At 45.0% G+C, this 26,668-nt stretch overlaps 12 protein-coding genes across 12 annotated transcripts; 7 read left to right on the top strand and 5 right to left on the bottom strand.

Moving 5' to 3' along the window:
• Positions 1 to 55: 55 nt before the first annotated feature.
• VTP01DRAFT_2335 (uncharacterized protein) lies at positions 56 to 1,420 on the bottom strand (the record flags this gene model as incomplete). Its single annotated transcript, XM_069380785.1, has 6 exons — positions 56 to 451; positions 517 to 679; positions 743 to 783; positions 849 to 1,037; positions 1,106 to 1,165; positions 1,229 to 1,420. 6 exons carry the CDS (start codon positions 1,418 to 1,420, stop codon positions 56 to 58), a joined length of 1,041 nt encoding a protein of 346 aa, XP_069237838.1.
• Positions 1,421 to 1,962: 542 nt separating this feature from the next.
• Positions 1,963 to 3,838, top strand: VTP01DRAFT_2336 (uncharacterized protein; the record flags this gene model as incomplete). The annotated part of the gene is made up of 7 exons (XM_069380786.1): positions 1,963 to 2,227; positions 2,296 to 2,444; positions 2,506 to 2,673; positions 2,732 to 2,810; positions 2,867 to 2,967; positions 3,030 to 3,103; positions 3,169 to 3,838. 7 exons carry the CDS (start codon positions 1,963 to 1,965, stop codon positions 3,836 to 3,838), a joined length of 1,506 nt encoding a protein of 501 aa, XP_069237839.1.
• Positions 3,839 to 3,927: 89 nt separating this feature from the next.
• VTP01DRAFT_2337 (uncharacterized protein) lies at positions 3,928 to 5,816 on the bottom strand (the record flags this gene model as incomplete). Its single annotated transcript, XM_069380787.1, has 7 exons — positions 3,928 to 3,991; positions 4,055 to 4,271; positions 4,334 to 4,481; positions 4,547 to 5,028; positions 5,095 to 5,261; positions 5,331 to 5,339; positions 5,407 to 5,816. 7 exons carry the CDS (start codon positions 5,814 to 5,816, stop codon positions 3,928 to 3,930), a joined length of 1,497 nt encoding a protein of 498 aa, XP_069237840.1.
• Positions 5,817 to 6,172: 356 nt separating this feature from the next.
• On the top strand, positions 6,173 to 8,461 carry VTP01DRAFT_2338 (uncharacterized protein; the record flags this gene model as incomplete). The annotated part of the gene is made up of 2 exons (XM_069380788.1): positions 6,173 to 7,310; positions 7,377 to 8,461. 2 exons carry the CDS (start codon positions 6,173 to 6,175, stop codon positions 8,459 to 8,461), a joined length of 2,223 nt encoding a protein of 740 aa, XP_069237841.1.
• Positions 8,462 to 8,595: 134 nt separating this feature from the next.
• Positions 8,596 to 9,736, bottom strand: VTP01DRAFT_2339 (uncharacterized protein; the record flags this gene model as incomplete). The annotated part of the gene is made up of 3 exons (XM_069380789.1): positions 8,596 to 8,665; positions 8,723 to 9,507; positions 9,572 to 9,736. The coding sequence occupies 3 exons, from the start codon at positions 9,734 to 9,736 to the stop codon at positions 8,596 to 8,598; spliced, it is 1,020 nt and encodes a 339-aa protein (XP_069237842.1).
• Positions 9,737 to 10,593: 857 nt separating this feature from the next.
• On the top strand, positions 10,594 to 11,929 carry VTP01DRAFT_2340 (uncharacterized protein; the record flags this gene model as incomplete). Its single annotated transcript, XM_069380791.1, has 4 exons — positions 10,594 to 10,679; positions 10,832 to 11,203; positions 11,397 to 11,553; positions 11,771 to 11,929. 4 exons carry the CDS (start codon positions 10,594 to 10,596, stop codon positions 11,927 to 11,929), a joined length of 774 nt encoding a protein of 257 aa, XP_069237843.1.
• A 1,054-nt stretch (positions 11,930 to 12,983) lies between these two features.
• On the top strand, positions 12,984 to 14,556 carry VTP01DRAFT_2341 (uncharacterized protein; the record flags this gene model as incomplete). Its single annotated transcript, XM_069380792.1, has 5 exons — positions 12,984 to 13,306; positions 13,374 to 13,601; positions 13,739 to 13,817; positions 13,904 to 14,307; positions 14,430 to 14,556. 5 exons carry the CDS (start codon positions 12,984 to 12,986, stop codon positions 14,554 to 14,556), a joined length of 1,161 nt encoding a protein of 386 aa, XP_069237844.1.
• Positions 14,557 to 16,308: 1,752 nt separating this feature from the next.
• Positions 16,309 to 18,285, top strand: VTP01DRAFT_2342 (uncharacterized protein; the record flags this gene model as incomplete). The annotated part of the gene is made up of 3 exons (XM_069380793.1): positions 16,309 to 16,657; positions 16,749 to 17,058; positions 17,139 to 18,285. 3 exons carry the CDS (start codon positions 16,309 to 16,311, stop codon positions 18,283 to 18,285), a joined length of 1,806 nt encoding a protein of 601 aa, XP_069237845.1.
• A 350-nt stretch (positions 18,286 to 18,635) lies between these two features.
• On the bottom strand, positions 18,636 to 20,330 carry VTP01DRAFT_2343 (uncharacterized protein; the record flags this gene model as incomplete). Its single annotated transcript, XM_069380794.1, has 6 exons — positions 18,636 to 18,796; positions 18,860 to 19,067; positions 19,126 to 19,205; positions 19,272 to 19,435; positions 19,490 to 20,229; positions 20,283 to 20,330. 6 exons carry the CDS (start codon positions 20,328 to 20,330, stop codon positions 18,636 to 18,638), a joined length of 1,401 nt encoding a protein of 466 aa, XP_069237846.1.
• A 1,204-nt stretch (positions 20,331 to 21,534) lies between these two features.
• Positions 21,535 to 23,463, bottom strand: VTP01DRAFT_2344 (uncharacterized protein; the record flags this gene model as incomplete). Its single annotated transcript, XM_069380795.1, has 5 exons — positions 21,535 to 21,904; positions 21,978 to 22,151; positions 22,482 to 22,659; positions 22,986 to 23,097; positions 23,335 to 23,463. The coding sequence occupies 5 exons, from the start codon at positions 23,461 to 23,463 to the stop codon at positions 21,535 to 21,537; spliced, it is 963 nt and encodes a 320-aa protein (XP_069237847.1).
• A 1,035-nt stretch (positions 23,464 to 24,498) lies between these two features.
• On the top strand, positions 24,499 to 24,951 carry VTP01DRAFT_2345 (uncharacterized protein; the record flags this gene model as incomplete). Its single annotated transcript, XM_069380796.1, has 1 exon — positions 24,499 to 24,951. One exon carries the CDS (start codon positions 24,499 to 24,501, stop codon positions 24,949 to 24,951), a length of 453 nt encoding a protein of 150 aa, XP_069237848.1.
• A 526-nt stretch (positions 24,952 to 25,477) lies between these two features.
• VTP01DRAFT_2346 (uncharacterized protein) lies at positions 25,478 to 26,461 on the top strand (the record flags this gene model as incomplete). The annotated part of the gene is made up of 4 exons (XM_069380797.1): positions 25,478 to 25,926; positions 25,976 to 26,107; positions 26,160 to 26,337; positions 26,399 to 26,461. 4 exons carry the CDS (start codon positions 25,478 to 25,480, stop codon positions 26,459 to 26,461), a joined length of 822 nt encoding a protein of 273 aa, XP_069237849.1.
• Between the last annotated feature and the right edge of the window lie 207 nt (positions 26,462 to 26,668).

The following is a 26,668-nucleotide window of genomic DNA, read 5'->3' on the forward strand; positions in this document are numbered from 1 at the left end:
ATAGAACACAAATCAAAGGAGGAATTAATGAAATCTACATAACGGATCAATAAGTCTATAGTTTGGATGAACGATTGGAGGATGTTTCTTGCTGCTGCTGTTGTTGCTGGCGACGCTTTTCCTGTTCCTTGCGTGACAAGCGGAGCACACCTTCCTGAGCGGTCGTTACTACTAGAGTGCCATCGCGGGCGAATATCTTGCCAAAAGCGACGCCACGACCTTGGTTGGTTCGCGGGCTATACATCTCATATAATAACCAGTCGTCGGCTCGTGCGTCTGCGTGGAACCACATGGAGTGATCTAAGCTGGCCATCATGCCAATACCGCGTTGGCTGACACCATTGGCTACAGCTGCAGTTCCGATAAACGCACTGTCGGAGGCATATGCAATAATGCAGGCGTGTAATTTGGGATCATCGTTGAGCTTTCCTTGTGTCTTGAACCATCGATACTAAATGACCCTCTTTAAGTACTGGAACGGATAGCAATGTAAACACCAACAATGGAAATATTTACCTGTGTCTCCCTGGGTTCAGTAACCCCTGTTGTTACTTCGGTGATTGATCGCTGGTATACATCTCTGTAGTCCATGGGCGATGCTTCTTCTAGACGGGATTCAAGATATTCACGATATTTCGGAGGAAGATCATTCAAGATGGAGTGTACACGCTCAGTTTCACTGTTCAGCAGGCGTTAATCTACCATCCAATTCCTTTGGTTTATGCTGGTATCCATGACTTACGAAGGCAACGACTCGGGATCCGGCACTTCTGGCATAGCAGTCTAAAATGACACAGCGTCGGTAATTCATGCTTCTATATCCCGTATATAGATCCAAATAGATATACCTGGTGATTGAGTGTGACACTCTTGTTATCAAGCTTAGCAAAGCTGCAGCTGCTGACAAATATGGCTTTCCCACGTTGCGAAGCAGTAACAACGCGTGTATTGTATGATCGACCATCGCGCAGTCTCTCCACTTGATATATTACAGGATATTCTACATTTCCGGGAAGAATAAAGTAGCTGTGAAGGGACTGTGCAAAAAACGTCAGTGCTTCTAATGTCCCCCAACCTCTCAACAAACAAATGCATGAAAACTCACGTGGACACGGAAATCGTCTGGAACTGTGTGGAAAGCAGCTCGCAATGCCTGAGCAACAATCTGCAGGGATATATTTTTGTCATTAAGTACCAGGCAGCAGCGTCGCTTGTCTCCACCAATTACCTGACCGCCAAAGACGCCTCGCGCTCCGGGCGGCAACCACAATTCTTTGCTCATGTACAAGTTTGTGTCAATCTCTTGGACTTCGACGGCATTGGCGATTTGCTCGGCGAAACTCTCGCTGCTGTTCGATTTATATGACTTATTTTCGCTCTTATGAAAGGAAACTGCAGCTGGGAATGTCTTGTTGGGCATATCGTGTGGGTAGAAGTGGGGTTTATTATCTTTGCTCAATCATATTACATATATATATATATGTGGTCCATCCCACTCCGATTCCGAGTGGAGCTGCTTGTCATTTGGGATGACAAAAGAAGAATGGACCGATTCCGCCATGCAGATAGGACATACCCCTCGCGGATCAAAATCGGGAAAATGTTTATTTCTCTTTCAATCAATTACTTATCACTTGTTTCAATGTTGTGATCCAACATGCTGCATTGCGATTTTTCTGTCGACAAATCACCATTGATTGGGATTAAGCTATGCTTATACAATGAGCCGATGCATGTGCAAAGTGGTGGTGTTCCCCATATCTTTCTTGGGGCCAATCAATAGCTTTGCACATGTGACGAAACGATGCAGCCCCTTCTTTTAATTGTTCAATAGCCGTGCGTGCTGTTGAGCCGAATTGGGTGGCGAAAAATTTCGTGACCAGCCAACCGGCAGTTGCTGACCCATCCCTTCCCAATTTATTTCCCCACCTCCTTCCCGCGTAGTGGTGGAACACTACAAAAATGAGTAGTTGGAACAGACCTTCTTCGAGTAATGGTAGCAGCCGCTACCCTGAACCACGCTACCACCCAATGTCCTACTCTGCTTCGGACTCTCATTCCCGCTCCAGATCGAGATCTCCACCCAGAGATCCTCGATCCCATCATTCCTCCAGTTCGCGTTTGGATGGTAGATCCACGACGAACTCTTCGAGGCGGGAAGAGAGTACTAACCGTGGCAGCGATAGGGAACCCGCCGGTACCATTCGCTCCGAATCTACTGGCAACAGTAAGTTGTTGACGACGATTACTGCGCATTTCCTGTTCAAGATAACTGAGTCATCTTATAACTTTTAGCCGACCATCGTCAGAGCCTACTTACAGATCCTCGAGTTCATCGGACTGCATCTCTGCCACCCGAGACTCCAGCACCTACGCTGCCCCTCACTCCTGCTCCAGGTCAACCTTCTTCTACCGTGGCGTACCGTCCTTTAGCGAAAGTCAATGTAAGACTTGTTAGATGAAGCATGCCATCTTTCTTTTTCTCACTATTCTATTCTTTCGCAGTCGACCTCAGTAGACATCGTTGTCTGGAACGCAGTATCCGTAAGACATGATAGGGACCTCGACCGATTCTTTGGAGGCATAGGCTTGGTATGGGAAAAACCGAAACAACGACCTGTAGGCTATTGTTATGATCTGCATGGATCACCCAATGTATTTGCAGAGTTTCTTGTAATGTCCAAGAGAAAAGTATTAGTTCTGCATGGATTGATCCAACCTCTGTAACCAGGCTGCATATATAACCTTACGATCTATCGATACGCACAAAAACGTCCGTATAAAAACCACATCTCAAGAAGTCATCAATGGTATAGCGCAATCGTTCCTATTATTCTTCTACCTAACCGTCTTATATGTTTTGTAGCTATTGTGGAAGGAAGAAATTCAAACTTCACTCCCAATACCATGTATGTTCGAACTTTGCTTCGACGACTTGTCGACGCCAGGCCCGGTCGTGTTTATTGGGTGAGTAACGGATGCATCTTGGTATTCCATCATTCTCTGCTTTACACGTTTCTTGCATACAGGAAAAAGTACTGCGAGGTCAGTCCAAACTGATTCAAGAATGCTCCAGATCTGCTGAAACCACACGGCGCGCGCTGTAAGAGTTTTTAATTCTCGTTGAGGTTTTTCTGAATGCTGTTAACTTCAGATGTTTAAATATAGAGAAAATGGCCGCCCGGAAGCTGTTGAATTGGCCATGAAGGTTGCTAGTCAGTACTTGGCAATGGATAGGCAGCCTACAGTATTGGCAACGAATATAACGGCAGCGGCTCCGAAGCCGACCCCTCCCCCTATTCCTCGGAATCCCAGGAGCTTGGATACGAATACAACGGCAGCGGCTACGAAGCCGACTCCTCCTCCTATTCCTCGGATTCCCAGGAGCTTCGATACCAGCAGCCCAGTATTACAAAGGGCGGAGCATTTTCTGGGAAGTCTTCGCATACAGGATGCAAAGAGAGCTGATAGCAGAACCAAATGCTCCGCTTCGATGTCTTATGAAGCTGCAATCAATCAGGCTCCTGAAGAACGAGGAACATCAAAGCATGCTGGCATCAAACGAGATATTTCAGATTTATCTCGCAAAGGCGCATACGCTTCGGAGCCAGTACCAGTCTGTAGCTCTTCATCAAGAGACCAGCATCTCCAGCAGGATAATCACGCTCTAAAAAGGGCTCGACTTGAGCGTGAGGAAGAAGAAACAGCTCATGAAATTTCCGAGGTATTTTACGACGCTCCAGAAGCATCCGCCGAAGACATTGCCAGCAGCTCCCCAACACAAATCGGTCAATTACTCTCTTGGATTGGAAACCTGTTCAGCGGGAACAGGCTGTAGGGTTTCCACACAGCCGGGTGTGCCGGCCTTGAAATTGCATTAAAAACAAATCCAATTACGACAATCTCTAACGATAATATATTTGCTCATCATACGCCTTGCACTACCCTTGGCCAAGTTTCCCGAATTTTCTCGTACAATGCTGGTTTTGTCCTATGCGCACGTAGTTAGTCATGCAAAGGACCTAGGAGTGATATACAAATATACAAATCCTACCTTCGAAGAGCGTCAGGATCCTCTGCTAAGCATACAAAAGTTGTGGCTACTCCGCTAGATATAACTGTTGCTATTGTAGAGAACATGGAAGAGCCAACAAGGAAGCATACAAGTACTACAACGGGGGTCATGCCCCCATCACTGTTATATTGCGGCCTTGCGACCTGCAAATATATGAACCCGAGCAAGGAACACAAGACACCGACTAGCAATCCACCTGCAAGAAGGTATCCTTGAGTATCTTGTTTCATCATTCGAAGGACAATGCTGCTATCCTACCCATAAAGAGCACATTGCCGACGAGGTTGTCGTTGATAAGCGCTTCAATGCCTCTATCCTTCATCAACGTCCATGTCCGTCTAGCCGATGGGATGAAAGAATCGCCGTAAATAGCCACACCGCTAAATGCATAGTACGTGAACCATTCCTAAGAAAAGATGTTATCATACCAATTCCATGTCGTTTGCAGTGAACTCGTCCCATTCCACTTACAAACAGGCCCTGGAAGCATCCGACAATGCAATCAACGATACACAAAAAGAAGCCGAGAACAGGGTTGTCGGTACTACCTCTTGCGATTTGAATAAAGTAGCGCAACAAATTGACAAAGGCAATCAGCAGACTGCCAAAGCAGATAGATCCAAAGCTGGTCGTCAGAGCACGTCTGGCACTGCCCCAAATCGGGAATCGTACAGTATCGTTCAAATAGTAAACTGTGGCAAACAGGCCTGCCAAGATGACATGTGTTGTGTAAGAAATTACTTGAGACGTCCAATAGAATGAAAAGACGAGGAAGACCATGGCGAGGTTGAGACGCGCGTTGTTACTTGTTGTAGCAAACCATGTCTGATAAGCGCCAATGACCGTAAGAGAAAACCAGATACTGAAAGCAGTTTGGATAACGAGCGAAATAATGCCGATTACAATAGTGCTCGGATACTTGCGCGTGATAGAGCATATTGTCTCCAACATGACTGGATATTCCGCAATATCAGATTAGCTGGTTTTTTCCTTTCATTCCAAATCAAGCCTAAATTTACCTGTCGCAAATGGAATTCGGCTTCTCCACCACCAGAACGCTAATAGATACAAGCATGAGAAAATTAAAAAGACGATTGCTGCAGAGTAATAATGTTGTGTAAAGTAATAGATAGTAACACCAAAGTAAACGATAATGCTTCCTATGAAAGTAGCAATGATCATAAAGCTTGATCATCGTCAAATCAGCGTTAGGAATGTTGTTTGGATAAAACAATACAGTGTCACGTGTGATTACCGAGGGAACCTAAATTTGGCAGCAGCATCAGATCAGAATCGTTTGCAAATGCATGGGGCTCTCTCGCAACACTTACGCGTTTGTTAAGAGTAGATACAGAAAGCTGAGTCCAAATCCGACGATTACGCTGTAGCCGAATATCTTCAAAGTATCGGTATCGAAGACGATACCCGAGTATTGCGTTGATGACTGCGTGCCGCCGTACGAACCTTCCTTGGAAGAATACGTGCGGAGACTTAGTACGGACACAGCAATGAATGCACCAAGGTTGCATAGCCACAGAATGGATGCCCATATATCCCTCCATCCGGATGCCGGCCGTATTTTGCCTTGTGCGTCGCCGTATGGCTCTGCAGGCGGGCCATTGTTGTAATCAGGCGGAGGTGGATAATATTGCTGTTGTGATGGCGGCTGCTGCTGCTGTTGCTGCGATGGTGGAGGAGGATAGTAGTTTCCTGCTTGAGGAGGTGGTGGATACTCCTGCATGGGTTGGGTGAAAGAAAAGAAGCAACGGGAATGTCCTGCAAGTTTTCGGTTTGTTTCAATTGCAGAAACATGTTTGTTCCCGCCTAGCCGATTTTCCTCCCGTCTATTCTCTTCTCTCCTATTCTACAAAAAATCAGCCCATCTTTGATAGTACTCGATTTCTCTTAAATAGCTCTGACTATTGAAAGCATCTTGATTACTCTACTCTAGCTTTTTGATAAAAGATTTGCAGCCGGCATGTAGATTCCCATTTATCCGCCTTAGTTTGGCGGATCAAAAACCTTACTAGGAAACTGCTGCGGAAAGGTAATTCTTCCTGCAGTTCTGTTCCTTCCTGCGACATCGTGTCCACCCAGATGGGCAAGGCACAACAGACAAAATCTGAAGAGAAAAGCGCACGCAAAGTAAGCTGTCAGCCATGCCGTTCGAAGAAGGTAAAGTGCGATGGCAACAAACCATGCGCCCGGTGCAGTGCCAAAGGAGTCGAATGCACGTTTGCGAAGCCAGGTTCTGTCGGTCGACCTCCCAAAAATGCTGTCGTCAACAAGCTGGTATTGACCAGAGGCAACGAAAACCCTAAAAAATGGACAATGTGCAAAGAGTTTATCTTTGAACACATTTCTTGTCCAAACTTACCAAGCGACGCAGACTTTCTCTATTGCGGGCGTGGCATTGGTCTTAAGTTTTACCTCGATGACATATTCACCACATACTTTGGAGCACACAACGCCGCAGCTCAAAAGCTAGCACTTGTTACAAGCAGGAACAAGGTGCTGCAAACAATAGCTGGCACCTTCAAACTGTATGATCTGAAACAGAGTTTTACCTGGGATACCGCAGATATTGTCAACGTGATGATCAGACGTTTCAGCAATATCAAATTGGAAAGCTACAATGAATCAGAGTTCTTGCAATGGGCGCTTGTTATCGACCATTCCGATGACTTCTTTACCTCGACACCTGACAACCATGCTATGATCAATCCTCTTAACTCGCTACCACCCCAACAAGCATTGCGACTCATTGAATCTTTCTTCCTCATCCATCCATATTCGCATCTTATCAACAAAACATTGCTGCTGCAAAGTTACTGGACAGATACAGCAGATCCGTTACTGCTCAGCGTCATTTATGGGACAACGATCTACATGTCGCGGCTGCTTGAAGGTAATCCCCTCTCGCTGTGGGAAACTCTTATCTGCAAGTCGTTGAGAAACCCGTTTCTGGAATATGCTCATTACCTCCTCAGCAAGTCATCAGCAGAGATCAGCGTTATTCGATATCAAGCGCTCATCATTCTCGCGCTGTTTGAGGTCACATTTGGATATGCCAAGCGTGGGGTTTCGCTGTTTGCATTGGCTCACATCATGGCAACCAAACTTGGAGTTTTCCAAACAGATAATATAATGAGGTCAATGACAGCTGTTGAACGTGAAACGTTACTGTGGACATTTTGGGGAGGCTTCAATTGCACCGTACGTGGATGCATCGAACGTAAGTCTGAGATCTTTCTGCAATGGCTTTGATTAGTCAGCTTATCAAAAATGATACTGGAAAAAGTGAACCAGGTACCACGCGAGGTATTGAACCGATGTATACACCCATTGCCACCACACAGCATACACGTTTCAGAGTCTCACAAGACTGACAAGGCTAACGGCAATCAACGTCTCAACAAGAACGAAGACTATCTCGTCGAAACGTTTTACGCAGAGTCTGTCATTGCGCAATTCAGCGCGAAAATATTCCAGTTCTATCCAGATACAAAAGAGAATCTATTCCGACAGGAAAATGCATACTATGGCAAATCGTGGTCAACTGCTGTTGCGAGAACACCTGTGGAAGTGGAAGTCGGTGTAGCACAGATGTTGCAAAACTTTGCAGTATTCATTGAACAGCACAAAAACGAGTGGTCTGCCCTCCAGCGATACACCATCGAAGCAGCGTTGCTTCTGTACAGCATACACTTTAAATTTTTGAAGCGACATATTTTGGAGGCTCGACGGCACAGCCTTTTTGAAAAGCGGGATAAGGTGCAGAACGAGTTTGATCCGAACGACATCGAAAACGTGGCCAGGATGCACCAAGCTTTGCCATCAGCTGTGTTGTTGTTGGAGAAAATCTTGGACTTTATTGCAACGAACGGTAGTCAATATCAGGAGGAACCGCAGACATTGCCACTTGGTATCCTTATGTCGTCCATGGAGACATGCGCTCGTTTGTTTACAATGAAGTACGATCGAGATCCATGGGATAAGAAAACCTGGTTGGATATTCAAAGCGTTTATACACTCGCGACCAACACGATTTGGCCGGAATGGACATCTATCGACGTAATTAGGCGATTGCTACGGGAATACATTGAAGCGCACGCAGACGTCCCGTTCGGCAACACAGATCAGACAGTCTCAGATGCACTAGTCCTCCACGACCCAAACAAAATTGACTTTGATCTGGCGTTATCCTCGTTTTCATCTTCATCAGAAAACTTTGGGACTTTGGACGATTTCTCGCAATTAGGATGGCTGGATCAAACTTTCAGCAGCTTTCTGCATGAACAAGAACTCGACTCTTCTTCTCAGCCTTGGCCAGACACATTGAACCAGATTCTTACCCTGGATGACGACCTTTTCGATGTTTCATAATGCAATATCCACAATGTATCAATATGGTCTTTCTATATTAACCTGTATATATAGTTTACAATCGTGTAAAGTCAAATTCTATAATTCAAACGTTGCAAATAAAGGAGAAAGATAATATGTCTGGAGATTGATTTCTAGTCCAGATATTGATAATAAAGGTATTTGAGCTGCTCCATAAAGACGAACATGAGAGTTGTGTGAGGTCTACAAGGTGTGAGTCAGAGACACATAAACGATAACGATAGTGAAGGAGCCTCTTACCCTATACGCAGATAATGCGCCAAAAATCCTTTGTACAATCCTCCTACACCTTCCGTACGAGTCAACTTAAAGAAGCAATCGATCGGACTCTTGTACAATAAGCCTTTTCCAGTAACCGGGTCAACACCCTGGTTGTACATTCGAGTTGAAATAACGTCAAAAGGGTTCATGGCCAAGCACACCAGTAGACCAGCAAACATGGATGTGCCAAAGTGAGTACCCACGGAGTCCGACAAGCCAAAGCGATTAATCATAATCTCCTTGCCAATCATATATGTCGGCATTTGCACAGCAGATCCGACGCCGGCTCGAGCCATCGCAGCATCGACTCCGCGATATATGCCCTTTACTCCTTCAGACCGATAAATTTGTCGCAATGCGCTCCAAGCAGACTGCATCTCATGCTGATGACCAATCTGCTTAAATACTGGCGAGAAGGATTGCTGTCGAGTCTTGATTAGATAGAGCGGTGAGCCAAGCATTGCTCCTGCGACACCCGCAACTGCGCCTGCAAAGATGCTTGCGCCCAGCAAACTGTGGTCGGATTTGAGACCAAGGGATCGTACAGTTAGATCCTTTACTGGATCGTATAAACCGATACGGCTTCCATTCAAACAGATCTGGTAAACGTATGCCACTCCCAATCCTCGTTGGATCCCACGGATGCCTTCATGTTTGAATACAACCTGCAGCGCCTGAAAGCTGTTGTGGTACGGCTTCGCAGACGGTGCCAGCGCTCCAGCTCGCACAAGTTCACCTTGTAGCTGTAGACGAGTTTTCACAACCTTTCAGTTCCCAAAGGACCCATTAGTAGGAATGAAGAAGAGCCCGGAATCTTTTCGCCATTACCTCCCAGGGGTTGGTAAAGGTAACTGCACCGCAAGCAGCCAGGCCTCCAACAGCGAAGCCAACGGCTGTCTCCTTGAATTTGCTCGGAGCCGGCATAGTTGCCTCAGCCTGGGTAGGTGCTGCAGCCGCCGAGGTGGTTTTGAGCGTCGTCTCCGTTGTCGCCATGTCGCTCGAAAGAAGGTCTGCTTGCTGCCTGAAACTTCCCCCAAACTTTATTAGAATTGCCGCCAGACTATGAGCAGCAGGTGAGTGGACATCCGTTCCGGAGAAACGGTATATCCGTGCCTACAGAGCCATACTTGTTTTGGGGAGGAGGATATGGGGAATAATAGCTGCTGTACACGCTCGGCAGATCTTATTCCCTTCTTGATCTACGCGTTGCACAAATACCTTGTGGCAACCTCAAAGTCAAAATGAGTGATTTCTTTGCTTGTATTTGAGCTGATATACTATAACAAGGTTAAAAAATGAATAAAGATCAAAACTACAAGAGAGTACGCATGCTACTCTGGAAGCTGTAAAATACGACGTAAACAACAACAACAACAACGTCGACTGTGTGCGTAGAAAGAAAGAGAGATAGAAAAGGTCCTGAAGATATAGCAATGGCGGAAAACTGATTTTCGTCAGAGCGCTCAAATATGATGGCTAATCGCTTCAGGATCAAAGACACCTCCTCCAAGAAATCAATTCCGGCAGAACCGGAGAACGTACAAGAAGTTTGGATGCAAGTCGCTCTTAGGTATGAGGACCTAGTCCCTATGCCACTCAGGTAATCTTTAGCGCGATACACTGTTACTAGTCGAAGGCCTTGATCAGTGAATTGATGCATCTTTGTTTTTACCGCGGCGCGATGTGCATTGTACACTCTTTCCATAAAGTAATGCCGGCCCCCAGTGAAAATTGACGCCGCATTTTGTTAAATAGAGGACTATATAATAAAGTACGTGAACTTTCCAGCTTTTATTTTCCTTCATACCATTTCACAAACTCAAAAATGGATAATCAATTTTTCTATAAAGATGGGCACGGCAACGTCGTTAATGGATATGGCAGGCCTGAACCCACGGACTATCTTGTGGACGAGGGGACATATGTTCTTGAAACAGTGAGTTCGCATACGCAGTATTTGTACAATATACCTTGTGATAGCAACCGTAACCCCCTTGCTATGCAGACTGATGAACCAAAAGACGCAAAATTTCGCATGAAAGAAGCTACCGTCAAGTGAGGTTACACACTCTACTCATACCAGGATAGGATGTTTGAGAAGATTCCGAACTCATCAGCTGCTGAGAAGCAGTTGGGATTCATGTTCGTACGGCGCAGAGATGAACCACACAATATGGAAAGGATCCTGACAACGTCTTTAAAAAGCGTAAAAAGAACGGCCATCCGCGTATTCACTGAGGAGGAGCATAAGGAGGTCATCTTAGAGTATGTTGATGAGAATCCTTCAGTTGTACTGGAACAGCTAATGGTGCGGTTGCTTCAGAAGTTTGGGGGACTTAAGATCTCGAAGAGTACTCTCTATGAGTTCGTGAGGACGCGGTGCAACTTGACACTGAAAAAGCCCGGTTCCAACCTGTGGACAGGAAGAGCGAGGCCGAGTACCAAGAGTGCCTTGACTGGGTGCGCAAATGGGAGAAGACTGATATGGACTTTAGGAAAAACCGTGTTTTTTCCTTGATGAGTGTACCTTTCATATTAACATGAAGCGCAACATGGCCTGGTAAAAAAGGCTTGCCTGCGGTAGTCACTGTGCCCAAAATACGAGCGCAGACATTGGGCGCGCGATTTATGCCTCAGGTCTGATTAAGTGTAGCCTAAGACCTCCACAGCCGCCAGCCAAGAAAAGAAAGCGAGGAAGTCATGCCGAGCTTACCAGCACAGGAACTGTGGCTGATTACTACCTTAGCTTCCTGAAGGCTACGATGGACGAGATGGATAAATATGTGCGCGTGGAGGGCCACTACTTCATGGTAATGGATAATGCGCCTAAAGTATATTTAGTCTCGGGGATATCAGTGTGCTTTATCTTCCATCCTAAGCACGTGAGCTCAATACTATTGAACAATTCTGGTCGGTCGTTAGGAGCAAAGTTAAGCGCAATCGGTTATTGGAAAAGGAAACATTGATTACTAGAATCAACGAAGCATCCAATAGCTTAAAGGTTGAGCGTCATTCATAAATGCTTAGATAAAGGTCGCAACAGAGAGCTACTCTGATGCGGCTCTCAAGGTAAGTCGATGTCTCTACATCTCGCGGGAGATCATGGGCCGCAATAAGATCATCTGCAGATTTAAGTTAATTTTGGACACAATGATTTTCTCTGAGATGCGAGCAAGAGTCATCTGAGATTAAATTCATCACCTTTGATTGGGATTTCTGGATGCAGTGTGCTTTCCATTGAGTACTTTACAATGCCGACTCTGGTTGGCGTTCCAGACGGACATCTCTCCTTCACTCATCTCTCCACCCATCAGAACACAGATCACGTATAACCTCAAATGATAATTAGCGAAAGCGCCTAGTAAGTTGAAACTAAACGGTATTTAGGATAGATAAAGGCGTGCTATGCAAGCTGAATACTTTCTGATGTCGCAGATGTGATCAAGCTAAGTATTCACTTTGTGCAAGAAAAACGTGGTGGCAAGTACATATGAACCCTTCACTTCGTCGGAGAAAGTTCGCTGGCTGCTTGCACGGCACTTGTTGTCCCAGCCGGGAGTGGGAAGTGGTCCTCCTTCTCTTGCACTTTAGAAGCATCGAATGCAAAGATCAATCTAAGCTATGTCTTTGTAGAAACCATGGAAGTGGTGCGCATGTCCTAGCATACGAACCGCAGCAGACGAACATGACGCACCTCTCCAGTCTCAAGGAAAGACAGGGACTAGACACGCATGCAACGGAAAGGACAGAGTGCCCACTAGTTACAGTCCTCCCTCGACAAAGAGACAAAGCGCTGTTGGCAAGGAAGGCGTTGCGGCGTCAAGGGGAGGCTCGACGTAGTGGCGATCGATGCAGCTGTCACCTGGTTTTCGTGCAACACTTTAGTTGCTGCTATGGATTCCGCTGCTGCGACCGTTTCCTTGGTTTCCCCCCTGAGTGTCACCGCTCAAAGTGTACCATCATAGCAAATCTCTCCTATATTATCCCTTCTTATTCCAGACTTTATCTCTTCTCATTCCAAACTTATCCGCACCTGTATTTCTCAGTCGTAGTATTTTTCAAGTGTGCATTGTAGCATTACGTGTATTATCAATACCATGGACGTCCCAAAAAAACCATATTTCAAAGACACTTTTACCGAAAAGTTGTGTGCAAAACTTATGCTGAGAGGCTAAAATAAACAGTGCGAGCTTAAATTGCTAGAGGGACACTCAAACTGTTCTGTTTCTCAGATTTCTGGATGCACGGGGAGCCATGCAACTGGACGGTCACACATTATCTTGAAGAGCTGGTGAATAAAAACCCTGCGGTAGTCAAGAGCAACGCCACCAGTTGGATGCTGGACGACGCTAAAATTATCAAGGATAATGTGATAGCGGGTACCGTTGCTGAGACGATATCGATGTCGATGGCCAAACTGCAACAAGGTAGACCCCCCACATTCTCTTGTTTTTCGGCTGCCTATGATATTTGCAGAATGCCAGAGGAAAAGAGGCGATCAAGCAGTTTTGGGCTGCTGCGGGAACGGTGGCAAAGAGCTCGATCAAGTATAACGTGCAAAAGGTAACTTGCATGCTGATTGTTTCGTGTTCGAGCTTATCTATATGCTTAATAAGTCACGTCTGCTTAGCACCATGGCGGAGCAAGTTGTCGACGAGGAAGAGCACAGAGCCCGGAAGCGGTATGCAGACAACGAACACGGCGAGGAGCAAAGTGAAGTCGAGGAAAGTAGGAAGAAGCAGAAGAATAATGCTGGAGAAGATGAGGAGGAGGAGGGCGACGACGAGGATAGCATTTGGGCGCTGTGGCAGCGTTTCCTGAGCGATCCGACCAATACCCAGCACCTCAAGGCTTTAAGGTAAAGATTTGCGGATTACATGCCCTCACGTATAATTGATTATATTATGTAGTCCGGAAAAGCACGGGGTAATCTGGTGCGGAAAGAGGGTGCGCCGGCGCAGCTGTCTTCCTCCAGAACTGTACTCTGTACACCAGACTGAATGCTGAAGTCGCCTGTATCAAATCACAACCTATCAACGCATGTTTCGCCGAAGCAGCTACATTAATAGCAGATGCAAGTGAGCACTCAGCAATAATATCGTATAACTAATAGGCTGGAGGGCTGTAGTCATACAGAATAAGCTGATGCTCCAACGGTAGAGATCCGTACAAGCTAGGTTAGCTGCCAGTCACACAGCCGCTTTTGACAGTGTTCGCCCTAGCCCCGATCATCAGCCTTTCCACGACCCAGTACAACAGAGGCTAGAGGACGTGGAATGCCAACTGGACACGCTACAGGAGGAGTCTGCTGAATTGGTTGTCTTCCGCGCTGCCAAATGCTGGCAGGAGAAAGGAGAGCGTTCAAACGGCTACTTCTACCACTGCCTTCGCAACCGCCAAAAACAGCAATATATCCGTGCGCTTCAGCGACCAGATGGAAGTCTTGTGTCACAACCGCTGTTGTTCATAGCTGATCCAATTGAGCCGGAGGCTTGCGATTCTCTTCTCGTCTCACTCCTCGTTATCGTGATCTTTCGGCGCAATTTGGCGAAAAGGCGAAAAAGGTATGATGAAGGGATCCCAAGCACTTACGAAATAGGACAATGAAATGGATAAATACAAAATCTGTCAAATTATTATTGAACAAAGAAAAGAACGGGATATAAAGACGCCATCTTGCTTTTAGCGTTGTCATTAGTCTGAATGGATCTCTCGAAAATGTTTTCGATCTGAAATCATGCGTTATTTGTGGTGTAAACCATGCTTTCGGTCTCCTCTACGTCAAGCTAGATACGCAGTTATTGCCTTCCTAAGCAAATTCCCTCTCAAATCACTTCAAAAGTGCGAGATAGAGAAGAAGAGGACTCAAGCTTCTCCAGTATTCAAACTCATACTATGTATGTGCTTACCGTTGTAGACAAGCCAGAGATTTCAAATCTCGGGAAAATCTACAGGATGTCTACGGCTGATCATGCAGCCGACTCAGGTACCCAAATCTCAACCCATACCATCTCTACTGTTCTCGATCGTGAGAAAGTATACATGTATATACTACTACCATAGTTGTTACTGCAAAGTATCAAAGTATGGAAAGATGCAGAGGTTCAAGAGCAATATATTTTTCTCACGTATAAACAGCAAGAAGTTCCCTATAGGAGTGTATGCAGTCATCTTTCACAGCACAGCATGCAAGGAGCTCCTAGCCTATGTCATATCCATATTCCAGAGCTTTCATAGCAAGAGTATGCAATATAACAGGGAAAACAATTTACTGTTGACTTGATTGAATAGATGGCATTGATCGCCGTTCTGGAAGAATTTGTGCATTCTTCTCATCGCTGAAAAGGTAGGACCGAGAGCGCGCCAAATATTCTATAAAAGGTATTTTATTTTGAGCGCCGTATCAATACGAGTACACGAGACGTCACGAGTGGAGGTGCCGTGCGAATGCAAGATGTGGACAGTGAGCGCCAAGTATACAGCCAGGAGTCGTGTTTCCCATTCGCATCATCGTTGTCACCCCTATCATTGACTTGTGCGATCGCTATCGACACAACAGATGCGCCCTCCCTCTGGTAACACTGCAGAACGAGATGTTTCACCTGGGACCGAATTGCTTTGCTCTATTATTATTACCGCGGTCCTAATTGTGGCAAAAACGCTTTCTTGCAGTACCCGGGCCAAGTCTTGTTCCTGCAATTGCATCAGAAATAAGGCAAACAAACGCGCAGCAACTTGACATGCCATTATTTCTGGGCAAACAAAGGTTTACGCAGTCAATGCACATTTAGGGGCGCGGCTATGCACATTCGAGGTTGGAGATAACGCCATTTCGCCATGCAATGTAACGCGTCAGACTTGCTCCCTGAGTGAGATGATGGAGTCTGCTGTCCCTGAGCCTCCGACTTTACATAATTTTGTATGACTCTTGCGTTGATAATTTTTACCTGCTGAGTCAAAGGAACTCGACGCCCGTCTGCGGGTCAATGCGATTACCGTGTGTCTGTTATTTTAATGGATGGCTGCACGAAATAAATGAGGTCGGGTACGACCCATCGCGGTGATAACCGAGTGCTGATTATATGTGTGTGCGCCCGTGATTGAACAGCACACGGTTGTCGCACCGTTGTGAAAGAGAAAAAAAGTTAGTTCGTTAAGCCGACGATGCTTACAAAAAGGATTAGAATCCCAAAAATAGATTACACCGACGTACATTAGCAGAACAGTAAAGAGGACAGACCCAAGGCAATTGTTTGCGTTAGCCGCTGGAGGATCTGTGGAAATGCAAGAAAGCGCCCTTGTTCGCCAAGAACAAGGCTCTCTTTCTTGAGGTCCCCTAAAATGATATGCGTGGAATCCGGGGATATGGGATAAGATGGTTCCGGAGAAACGAAGTTGACCTCACGCTACTTGCTATATACAGCTGAGCACTGTATCACAACGGCTCCTCTCCTCCTTACCATCCGGAAGATTCGATTAATAAATAAATACAGCTCGGTTGCCTTTACAGAGGCATTTCCCTTCTTCCTCCCTTTATTCAATCCTTTTCCTTCCGGTTTGCTGCCATGCATAAGTCATACTTGTGCATCGTTGCGTCCTTATTTGCTGCCGTTGTCGCCGCTGACAATGTGCAATACTCTGTCGTGGCATTCCCAAAGGATCCATCCCAGGTTGCAGTCTCTGTTAATGGACAGACGTACCCATTGAGCCAAAGTCAAGATACTCCTAACCTCTTTACCGGCTCGGCTCCATCTGGACAAAACTATCAATATGTCATCGACGGTAATCAGAAGGAATCGACCCAGCGCACTTTGGCTCAAGGTGCTACTTCCACTGGTAATGAGTTCTTTGGAAGATCCCGCACTGTTTACGACGTACCTGCACTTCCTCAAGCCTACAATCCTGTCTATCCCAGTAAGCAAGCGTTGTAGATAGCTCAATGGTTGTTTGAGTTTGCTAAATTGCGCTTTCTGCCCTTTCTGCACTATCCCACGATACATTCTAGCTCTTTTCACCGGCATGAACCGCTCCAACGAAATAGCAACTATCATTATGCAAATTAGCAACACTTCAAGTTTAGATAACATGCTTAAAAACCCTAAGGCTGATAAGATTGACGATGTTGTCGTGGACCAGCTGATATATATTGCTAGCAACGAAGTGCACAAGATCCAAAATGCTACATTCAAGACCAGCGGGCAATCCACGAAAGATTTTGCGAAACAGTCGTACAAGGTCAAATTTAAGGGTGATCAATTGTTGTATGGGCGTTCTGTTGTTAAATTACGGGCCGAAGAAACCGACATGACTATGGCGTAAGTGGCGAAACTCCAAACCTCATCCAAGACGCTTTGGCCATGAATTGAATAATACTTACAATCTTTACGTATTATAGTCGAGAGAAGCTTCTCATGGATTGCATTGCGGCTGCTGGCGGTGCTGTTTCCTCTGCTAGTTGGGTCCGTCTTTACATCAACAACCAGCCTTTTGGTCTCTATGTCATGATTGATGATGCATCGACCCACTTTATCGACAATGTTCTCCGTGCCGGTGACTGGAACAACCCAGCTACTGGCCCCACATATAAAGGCAATGCTCTCAGTCCGCAGCAGGAAGGAAACCTGGCATACCTCGGTGACGATCCTACTCGCTACAGCACTGATCTCTACAGTCTCGAAGACAAGGGCGAAAATAAGACTTTGGCCAAAGATGAGCTGACACCTTTGATCGGGTTCATGAAGTCGCTCTCTCAGACACAGAATATCAGCACTTTGTTAGATCCACAACATACAATGATCCACATGGCCTTCAGCTTTTTGTCTGGTTCCTGGGATGGCTTCTGGTACCAAGCTAGCAACTATTATCTGAACCAGGATTTGCAAACCCAGAAATGGACCCTCATCACGTATGACTTTGATGAAACCCTCGGCAACGACTTGCCTGACAACACCTTAATGACCGTGCCCTACCAACAGTATGGACGACCAAATTCGACTCGTCCAGTAGTTGAAAAGATTTTGGCTCAATATTCACACGAGTTTGAGGATATATTGAAGACGATCATCAAACGTTTCTTCAAGCCTAGCGTCATCGGTCCCCGTCTCGAGGCATGGAAGAATATGCTTTCTGAAGACATCGCCTGGGACCTCAGCCTCGAACCTCATTCACCCGGTGAACGCACCAATTGGACTGTGTCCGATTTCCAGACGAACCTCTTCAACACCACAAAGTCGGCAGTCGGCATCTTAGAATGGGTACAGAGACGTTCAGCAGCTGTCTGCCAACAACTCAACTTCGAAGATAACGACGATCTACCTCCACTTGGACCTTACACGCAAGGAAAATACATGGATGCATCTGGAAATATTAGCGACAAAGCTACAAACAATGCTAACGGTAATGCTAACTCTGGCTCGGGCAACAGTGCAAATGGCCAAACCAGTTCGGCCTCGTCTACCGCTTCTTTGCCTTCTTTTAGAACTCATTCCTTGGCTTTATTGCTGTCATTTATCGCTCTTTATAACTTTTATTGTTTATCCTAGCTACAGAGTCTTTTTGTATTAGTAAAGTCAAGTAGTAGAAGTACTTTTGCTTGATAAAGGCTGCAGCATCAAGTTCAAGTACTAGGTAGCACGATCTGGGGTCGTATGTGTGATTGCTGGTTAGAAATGGCAAAACATATCTCCGTTTGTCATGCTTATACAACGATATGTCAATCATCCGACATGCTACAGATGTTTCGTTCGGTTCAAAAAAGTATTAAATGCACCATAAGATTCAGAACATAAGTAGCCTTTATATGCGATACATTTTTCTTTGCTACCCTCGTTGAGGTTCTTGTCTTGGATGTACATTTATTAAGCGTCGTACCACAAATCGATCTGCACAGGTATTATCGAGGGGAAGCATGCTGCCTGAAAAGTGCTGCCAATTGATCCTTGTTACGGATCAGCTGCTGCTGCAGTTCAGGAGAAAGCTGGTTATATTGGCTTGCAAGCTGTGGATTCTGTAGCAAGGCCGTTGCTTGAGCCAAAGTGGCTGCTATATTTTGCGCTGGTGCGACGAAAGGAGGTTACCAACGTGAGCGATGATACTCTGTAAGAGCGCTCAACTAACCTGACTGTGCATTTGGGGATCCTGTGTTCGCTTGTTGTTGTCGTTGTGCATCTGATAACATGGCTGCAGCTTGCAGTTTGAGAATTTCCTGATGCTGCATTGCCGCTTGTTCTGAAGCTACTCGTGCTTGCTCCTCTGTAAGTTTTTGTCGTAAATCTGCTAAACATTGCCGCTCAAGCATTATACGCAGTTGCTTGGAATTGCCACTCTGTAAACAGTTATTACTCAAGCTATTATTTAAAAAGCAGTACATCTAGTGAACTAACCTTCTGTAACTTTTCATTTGTTTTTGCAAACTTTTCGAATAGTTCGACTTGGCTCTTGAATATTTCCAGGGTGGATTCTCCTAAAATAACGCGCAGTTAGTTTCATTTTGGAAACATATCGGAAATCAGCTTGATTTTCTCCGTACTTCTCTGCTCTTCTGGAAACCGATTAAATTCTAAATCGGCCTCTGGATATTGATAAATATGGAAAGGTAGTAGTCTCTCGATCACATCCTTTTTTGATTTGAACGGTGTTACATAGTCGGGTGCTGTGGCAGCATCACGATCGCGTTTTATAGCTTCCGTAAACCTAATACCAAACTTTCAGTGACAGAAATCTCACTTTATGTAATCCTGGACATACCTCTTTTTGATTTCCAAATGGTGTGCTTCTTCTTCGGGCAAACGTTTCGAAAGGATTGTCTTGGATAACGTCTGATTAAAAGGTAGGGGTGGTTGGGATGCCGGAGCAGGTCCTGCCGCATTTTGTGCTGCCTGCAATGATTGTTGTAGAGCCAACAATTGCTGCTGTGCCAATATTTGCTGGTTTTGAGCCTGTTGCTGTGAAGGGACTTGAGCGTGTTGTAGTTGTGTCACTGTGGGTTGTGCCTGCTGTGCTTGTGGTTGAGGCTGTTGCTGCTGCTGTTGCTGCTGCTGTTGTAACCTCTTTTTCGAGTATTTTCCGGTTTTTACATATTTACGTGTTGTTTTCACTTCTGGCGTACTGCGCTGACTTGATTCTAAGTCTTCACGCAGTTGCTGCGTTGCTAATACTATCGCGTTTGCGTCTGCTGCACGGCCAGCCACGGGGAATGGAGCTGTGATACCGTTTTGCTTTGGTGCAATTGCTTTAGCTGCCGCTGCCGCTGCTGCCGCCACAGCGTTGCTGTTCTCACTTTGCGACGATGCACCAGGTGCGTTTCTCAAAGTGGCTGCCAACAGTGCTGCGTGTAGTGTTTTGATCTCTGCTTCCAGCTTTTCTTTCTTCTCTGGACTAACTGAAGACAAGGACGTGTCATCGGGTAACTTGTATATCATTTGGTCTCCCTTTCGCAATATAAGCACTTTGAAGCCTGCGAGAGTCAGTTGCGTAATAATTTGCTCCTAATGTAAACTGTGAATATAGATCAGTAACGATCAATAATCATCGTATGGACCTGATCGGAAGGTGTTGCTGGCGAGGCGGATTTCTTTTGGCCGCTCATTGTTGAGGAATGTTTAGCTCTAAGCGCATTTGACCGTTGAAAAAAGTGAGAGTAGTTAGAGTGGAACCTTGAAAAGTACAAGTTACCAAGACCGCCCTATTACCTTGTCGACTTGCAAGACGAAAAAATCGTCATCCCGCCATCCTGTTGTAGGCATTTAGCTTCCAAAAATGGAAATGCGTGTTTCACCGTACACCTTTTCCCTTCTTTGCTTCTTTTCGCTATAGCGAGAAGGTTTGCACTTAGGTTCATGTGTACATTTGCATTTATGGAGAAGCCGCTTCGCTTCCCTTGCCCTGTTCAATTTGTAGGTTTAATTTTAGCTACAGGCGCATTATGGTGTAAATTGTCGGTATAAACCTGATTTGCAAGCCATGCATTAACTTGAAAGTTTAAAGAAGGAATCGACCCACTTTTTCTCCTTTTTTCATTTCTTCAATACGTATATGCACATTCAGGAATTGCAAGCACAGGCTCACTATCTAGGTAAGATCACGAGCGGTGCTTCTTTTGAGAACTATGGGTTGATTGAAATTTTCCAGAGACCTGAACATCGCATCCCTTATAAAACTCATGTGATCAGCTACATCCATCCATTCATTCTGGTGGACTCTGCGCGTTCAAGAGGACCTCATTATTATGGCCGAGAATCTTGCAAGAGCATCTGTTTGCTCTAAGAATAGTATACAAACATGCTGAAGAAATCCTTGCACAAGCTCGGCCAAGCTCAAGCAGGTCCCATACCGCTGCTATATATGGCACTTAGTGTACGAAAGCTTCTTAACGTTCGTAAACGGACATACGTGACTTAAGGAGTTTAAACAGACAATCATTTTTATAAAATGTCCCCATTTTCGGTTACTCTTACTTCCTCATTAGTTTTATATATTTTATCTCTTAAAGTACGAGTATCCGAGTATCCATCTAATTTTCTATTATAATATAAAAATAATGATAAATAATGAATAAAATACGAAATTGCAGCCTTGTTTGATATACTTGCAATCAGCTTTTGATGAGCTCTGTTCGTGAGAAGGACTTCGGATCAAGCTAGAACATGAAGCTATCACATGCGTCTATCATTGAGCCATGGGAATCAAAGATAGCATTTGCAACCATTACCTGATGTTCTATCATGTTCATTGCGGTTTGTTGATTCTCGGTTGCCTTTTTTTGCATTCAATGAGGGTTTTGGATCGTGCATTCATATACTTTTTAGCTCTTCAAATTTGTTAATCCTATCTTCCAAAAGGGTTTTCCAAAGGACAGCTTGAAATTGACGGGCCTTGAACCATGACTCTGCAATAGGTGGAATGGAAGCATCTGTTTTCAGTTGGCGTGGCTCGAAATTGGACTTGTTTTGTTCGAAATAAAAACTGATAGGTAGGTGAGTTTTGAAAGATACATTGTCAGGCAAAAAGGTACTGTTGACAGCTTCACTAAAAAAGTATACTGCCCGTTGGAAAGCCTTAGCTATAGCGGGACCAAAATGCGACATCAACATCCACTTTTCAGGAGGTGCTGTTCCTACGCGCCAATCAGTGATATAAAGGACTTCATTGTAGATACTCTTGCTATTCATCCAAAGTGACACATAATGCTCTTCTCGTGCCTGAATTTCGTTACCTAGTGCGCTGGCAAACGCACCTTGGTTTCCTCGTTTGGTAATGAGGGTACGCTGGCAAAGCACTCCTGACTTCCGGCCATTTGTCCTGTTGTAAGCCGATGCAAACGGCGATAGTTCGAAAATCACAGTTTCCATCCATCTCAACCAGGATTTGTTTTTCAATGAAATCACCCATAAAGGGCAGGATATCTTGACTATAAAGGCGCTTATTCTCAGGTGATATCTTATTGCCCAGTTTTGTATTATACGTCTTGAGTTTCTTCTTCGCTTTCTCCTCATTTATCTCCGTCAAAAGCTTGCCTCTCTTTGTTCCTTTTGGTCTGCCTCTTTATGTCTTCGGCGGCATTGTTGTAGGCTTTTCTTTTCTTGCCGCGAGTTGCAGAATCTGTTGAACTAACTTCTGTTTACTTGCTGTATCATTTCCGGAATCGAAAAAGCTATCGTCGATAGGGCAAATATCAGTAGCAGTCGAGATGTCGGTTTCAATCGATTTGTTGATGAGTCATCTTCGATCTATTAATGACAGTATATCTGTTTTATCTTCCAACTGCTTCAAATAATGGTGACATGGTAGCTTAAAATTCGGTTTGATGCTGCATTCATATCCTGTCATTGACAAGTCTTCAGGGTCGCTTTTCGATGCTGACAACTGGAGTTGAATTCTCCGAGTTGCATTAATGAGATAGTTTCCCGACAATACACCTGCAGCAAGATTCTCAGGAAGTATATATCTGCACCGCACTGGCTCTATGATCCATCGACATGGCTACCGGCAGCTCAGTTGCACCAGATACTGGAATAGATGTATTACCACTAAGGGGAACATATCTTTATCAGATTGGCTATATTTTTCCAAACACCCGACATTGTCATCGTCACCTTTTCTAGTTGAAAACATAGAGGTTTGGGATTTGGCGAGCTCGTGCAGCGAGCGAGTTGTGTTGCGTTCTTTTTCCGAGCGCAAGCAATATTTCGTCCTTGAGCCAAGCCAGAGCGAAAATGCTTGTTATCATAATGAAATCTCATACCCTTGATGGACTTTCGTGATTTAGCTTGCGTTTGACGCCGAATCGTAACTGATCGATACTGTAGAACTAACTTGCGGCGTGCACGAATAGATAGGCTACCAATACAATATCCCTAGAACTCGATGGGATCATTCGACCTTAAAAATTGTAAAATGTGAGAATAAACCGAGGTGAAATTCTTATACGTGCTTATTGCGCAAAAAATCGTCATGAATGATTAAGAAGTTGCCTGCCGTGCTCGACATATACTGCGTAAAATATGTATAAATGGCACTGGTTGTGCCATCAAAAGTCACATGCACAGAATTTCGACTGTCGTTGCTTCATCCGCAGTGAGACAGGCTTTTACCCTTGTTCCGCCTTTGCATGATTCCTTGCAAAGCAATGACCGTATTTGTCCTGCTTCTGTCTTTTGTCCGATAAGACCGAGCAAGATGACACCTTGCTGGAGGCTGCCTAAATGTGCAATGTAGGTCATTAACGGAGGAAGGTGATGCTTGGTAGTGGTGTATGGCTTAAGCTGATGAAAAGCTTCTATTCTATGATAGATTGTTACAAGTGCATATGGCATCCACCGTCAACATCAGAAGTCAGGGTCTGCTCTTCGTTCCGCTTCTCTCCTTTGCCTGACCTGACGGCCAGCAAGGTGTCATCTTGCTGGAAGATATTTTATGCGTCTTGCAGTGTTATCACAGTGAAAGCGCCATACGTGTTCCTGCAAATGTCATTTCTCGATTGAGACAATATGGCCGACCTTGCGTGAGTTCAGTTGTGGTTTTGCCAAACTATATCACAATCCGCCGATTTTCTGGTAGTCCGTCTTCCTGGTCCAGTGCCTCCAGTACTTGCACGATGTAGCGCAGCGGCTGTACAAACACGGATCTTGCTGTATCTCTCGGCTTCATGCCATGAGCTTCACATAAAATTGGTATCGTGGCATCGTCCACCTTCTGACCTTTCTTGATCGCGTTGAAAAGCAAACAGGCCGAAAAAGAAAATCCAAAAGCCTTTGAAAATTCCTACTTAATTGTAGCATATTCTTACAGTTTGCACTTTTCAATCCATTCAAGGTAGACACTTGGTAATATTAGGTGAGTAGAGTCCCATGGGTCCTCCCTGGAGATTGAGAGTCGTTTGTCATCACACAAAACCATCCTACTTAACCCGCAGACTCAAAGAGAGACAAAAGGCGCAGGAAAGCTAGCATAGCAACCACGCCTCCAAAGTGTGCATCTGAGCCTACTGGAGCCGTGCTATGATTGTTATACTTTGACAACACTGACAGGTGCATTAAAAGACAGGCTTTATGCCGCACCATTTTTTCAAGGTCCTACCGTCGATGACTGATGATTCGTCGATGAGGTTTGGAATCAATTGTGACGTGCAGATCTCTGATCTGCTTGAAAAATGCGCGAGATTTGTTTCAAATGTTTTACCTAGGACAATAACCGGATAGGAAAAGCCAATGTAGCGAAAATCCGAACTCACAGACCTTCTTCGTTTCAAACAAACTATGGATCAACAAATTCCAAAAGATCCTCGGTCTGTCTCCTGTCCATCTTTTCTTGTACGCCCAGAAGCAGCACATGGACATCATCGAGCATACGATATGCTGCCTCCCGAAGCGCCTCGCGAATATTATTATTATCCTTACAGTGCCAGCAACTCGAGCACCAACTCATCTTCTTCAAGCACCGCAGTAGCGGGTGAATCCGTCAGCTCCGTGGCAACAAAAGTCAATCCAACAGTCCAAGGACAGTCAGATTGGCTGCGTCGACGAAGAAGAACGAGTCAATATGGACGCGTTGTATTGGGTATTGTCGGCATGATCGTCTTTTTATTGATCATAACAGGAATGGTTGTTTGGATTGGCAACGCATTTATCCTGCCGCAAGTGAAATACACGACTCGATATTCTCAAAGTACACAACACTCTTCGGTAGCTGTAGCGACAACATCCACATAGAGGCTTAGACAGTTGCGTGTAGCGTTCTCTACATAAATGCCTAAAGCTATTCACACTTTTGCGATTAGACTTTTGATCTTGTAGATACATACACTTTCTTGCTAACCCTTTTTCAAATATTGCTTCTGTACGGTTTGAAGTCCCATGTCATTCGGTTGCCGGCAGCTCAGCAGACTCGCTCATTGTATTAGCTACGTACAGTCACTTTCGCAAACCAATCTTGGGTCTGTTACACGAGGATGACCATAATAAATGATCCATATATCCACACTACTAAATACGAGGTGCGAGAATGTGGTTTACCGCAGAAAAGCATGATTTCGAATTGAAGATGCTTAAAAGACATCAATTAATGCTATGCAATAACGATAAAGCAAAGCAATTTCTTTGTATCCCAACCTGTCTGTGTTCAATTGCATATAATAGGAGAGACCTTTGTATTTGATTGTCCCCATTTGTAAGCGCTTTAAATCCCTTTGTCACACGTTTATCGCCTTTCCCTGCCTTTTTCTTTACCTTACTTATAATGCATGCCAAGCAAAATCTCAATCCCCTCCTTCAGCAGCAACACGATTACTCTGTCCAAGTCCACTACATATTTGTCTGCGCGGAGCCCAAATATTTTCCAATGCATATCGGAATCTTTTATTGCCTGAAGAGACGTTTCAGTTATAAGTGGACCGTCATGAGTTCTGCGAACAGTTCGAGTATCCGGACCTTGAACAAGCACAGGAGCAGTTTAAGATTGCGATTCAACACATTACCATTTCCAACTCTTCTGCGTAGAAATGGGCATATCAGTGTTAACCGCAGCGTAGGGGTCGGCATATTGTTGTGCCGACCTCAAGCGCAGCAACTATGCACTGATCACCACGGAGTTGGTTTGGACATTCAAACCAACATGTCCCAAACTTCGTCGTTCCAGATTCGCAACTTTGTTTCCAGAACTGCTTCGTTGCTTGTCACAAGTCAAAAGTAGATATTATTGATGTATTTACGGCTATCGTTGCTGACTATCGTGCAGAATAAGATTACGAGCCATCAAAGAGAAAAATCACAAGGAAAAAGGTCCCTTGCGTTCGCGAATTGCACAGGGCGTAAGTCAGCCTAAACCTAACATCCATCCTGTACCCAGTAGTTCCCGTAGCTGTTTACGGTTTGAGAAGCGTGTGTCAGCGTCTAAGCTCGAGGATAAATTCGTTTACAAGAACCTCGCAGACCTTCTGGATGTCACTTTCGACTCCTCAGATGGGTTGCAAACGGAATGTATCTATGGATTACTCGCTTTTTCTTACTATATGTTCATACAATTTCTTTAGGGCCAAGGAGCAGATGGAGATGGAAAAGGATGGCCTGAACCATGCCATCTTCAAGCAAGACTACATGGTATGCGTTCCTTATCTCAGAAAGAGAATCCTCTCTGTACTCGGACGCCTATCGGTCTTAGGCAGAGTCCTACATAGGCCGATTGCCTCTTCCACATTTCCCGAGAGACATATGGATCAACTGATTTGTCCCAATCCCTCATATAACTGCCGTCAATATATTATAAAACAATTCCCATACGCATTATGAATCTTCCAGCCTCGTTCCATTGTTTTGTGTGGACACTAAAGTATAAAATTGACCGCGAGGAGCCATATAGATGTGGCAGTATCAAAGCATCGAAATACATAACATAACAGGATTCTATGCAAAAAATGGATATGGTATATTG

The sequence above is a fragment of the Rhizomucor pusillus genome (genome assembly GCF_041956525.1).
Source record: "Rhizomucor pusillus strain CBS 183.67 unplaced genomic scaffold VTP01scaffold_12, whole genome shotgun sequence".
Taxonomy (NCBI): Eukaryota; Fungi; Mucoromycota; class Mucoromycetes; order Mucorales; family Lichtheimiaceae; genus Rhizomucor; species Rhizomucor pusillus.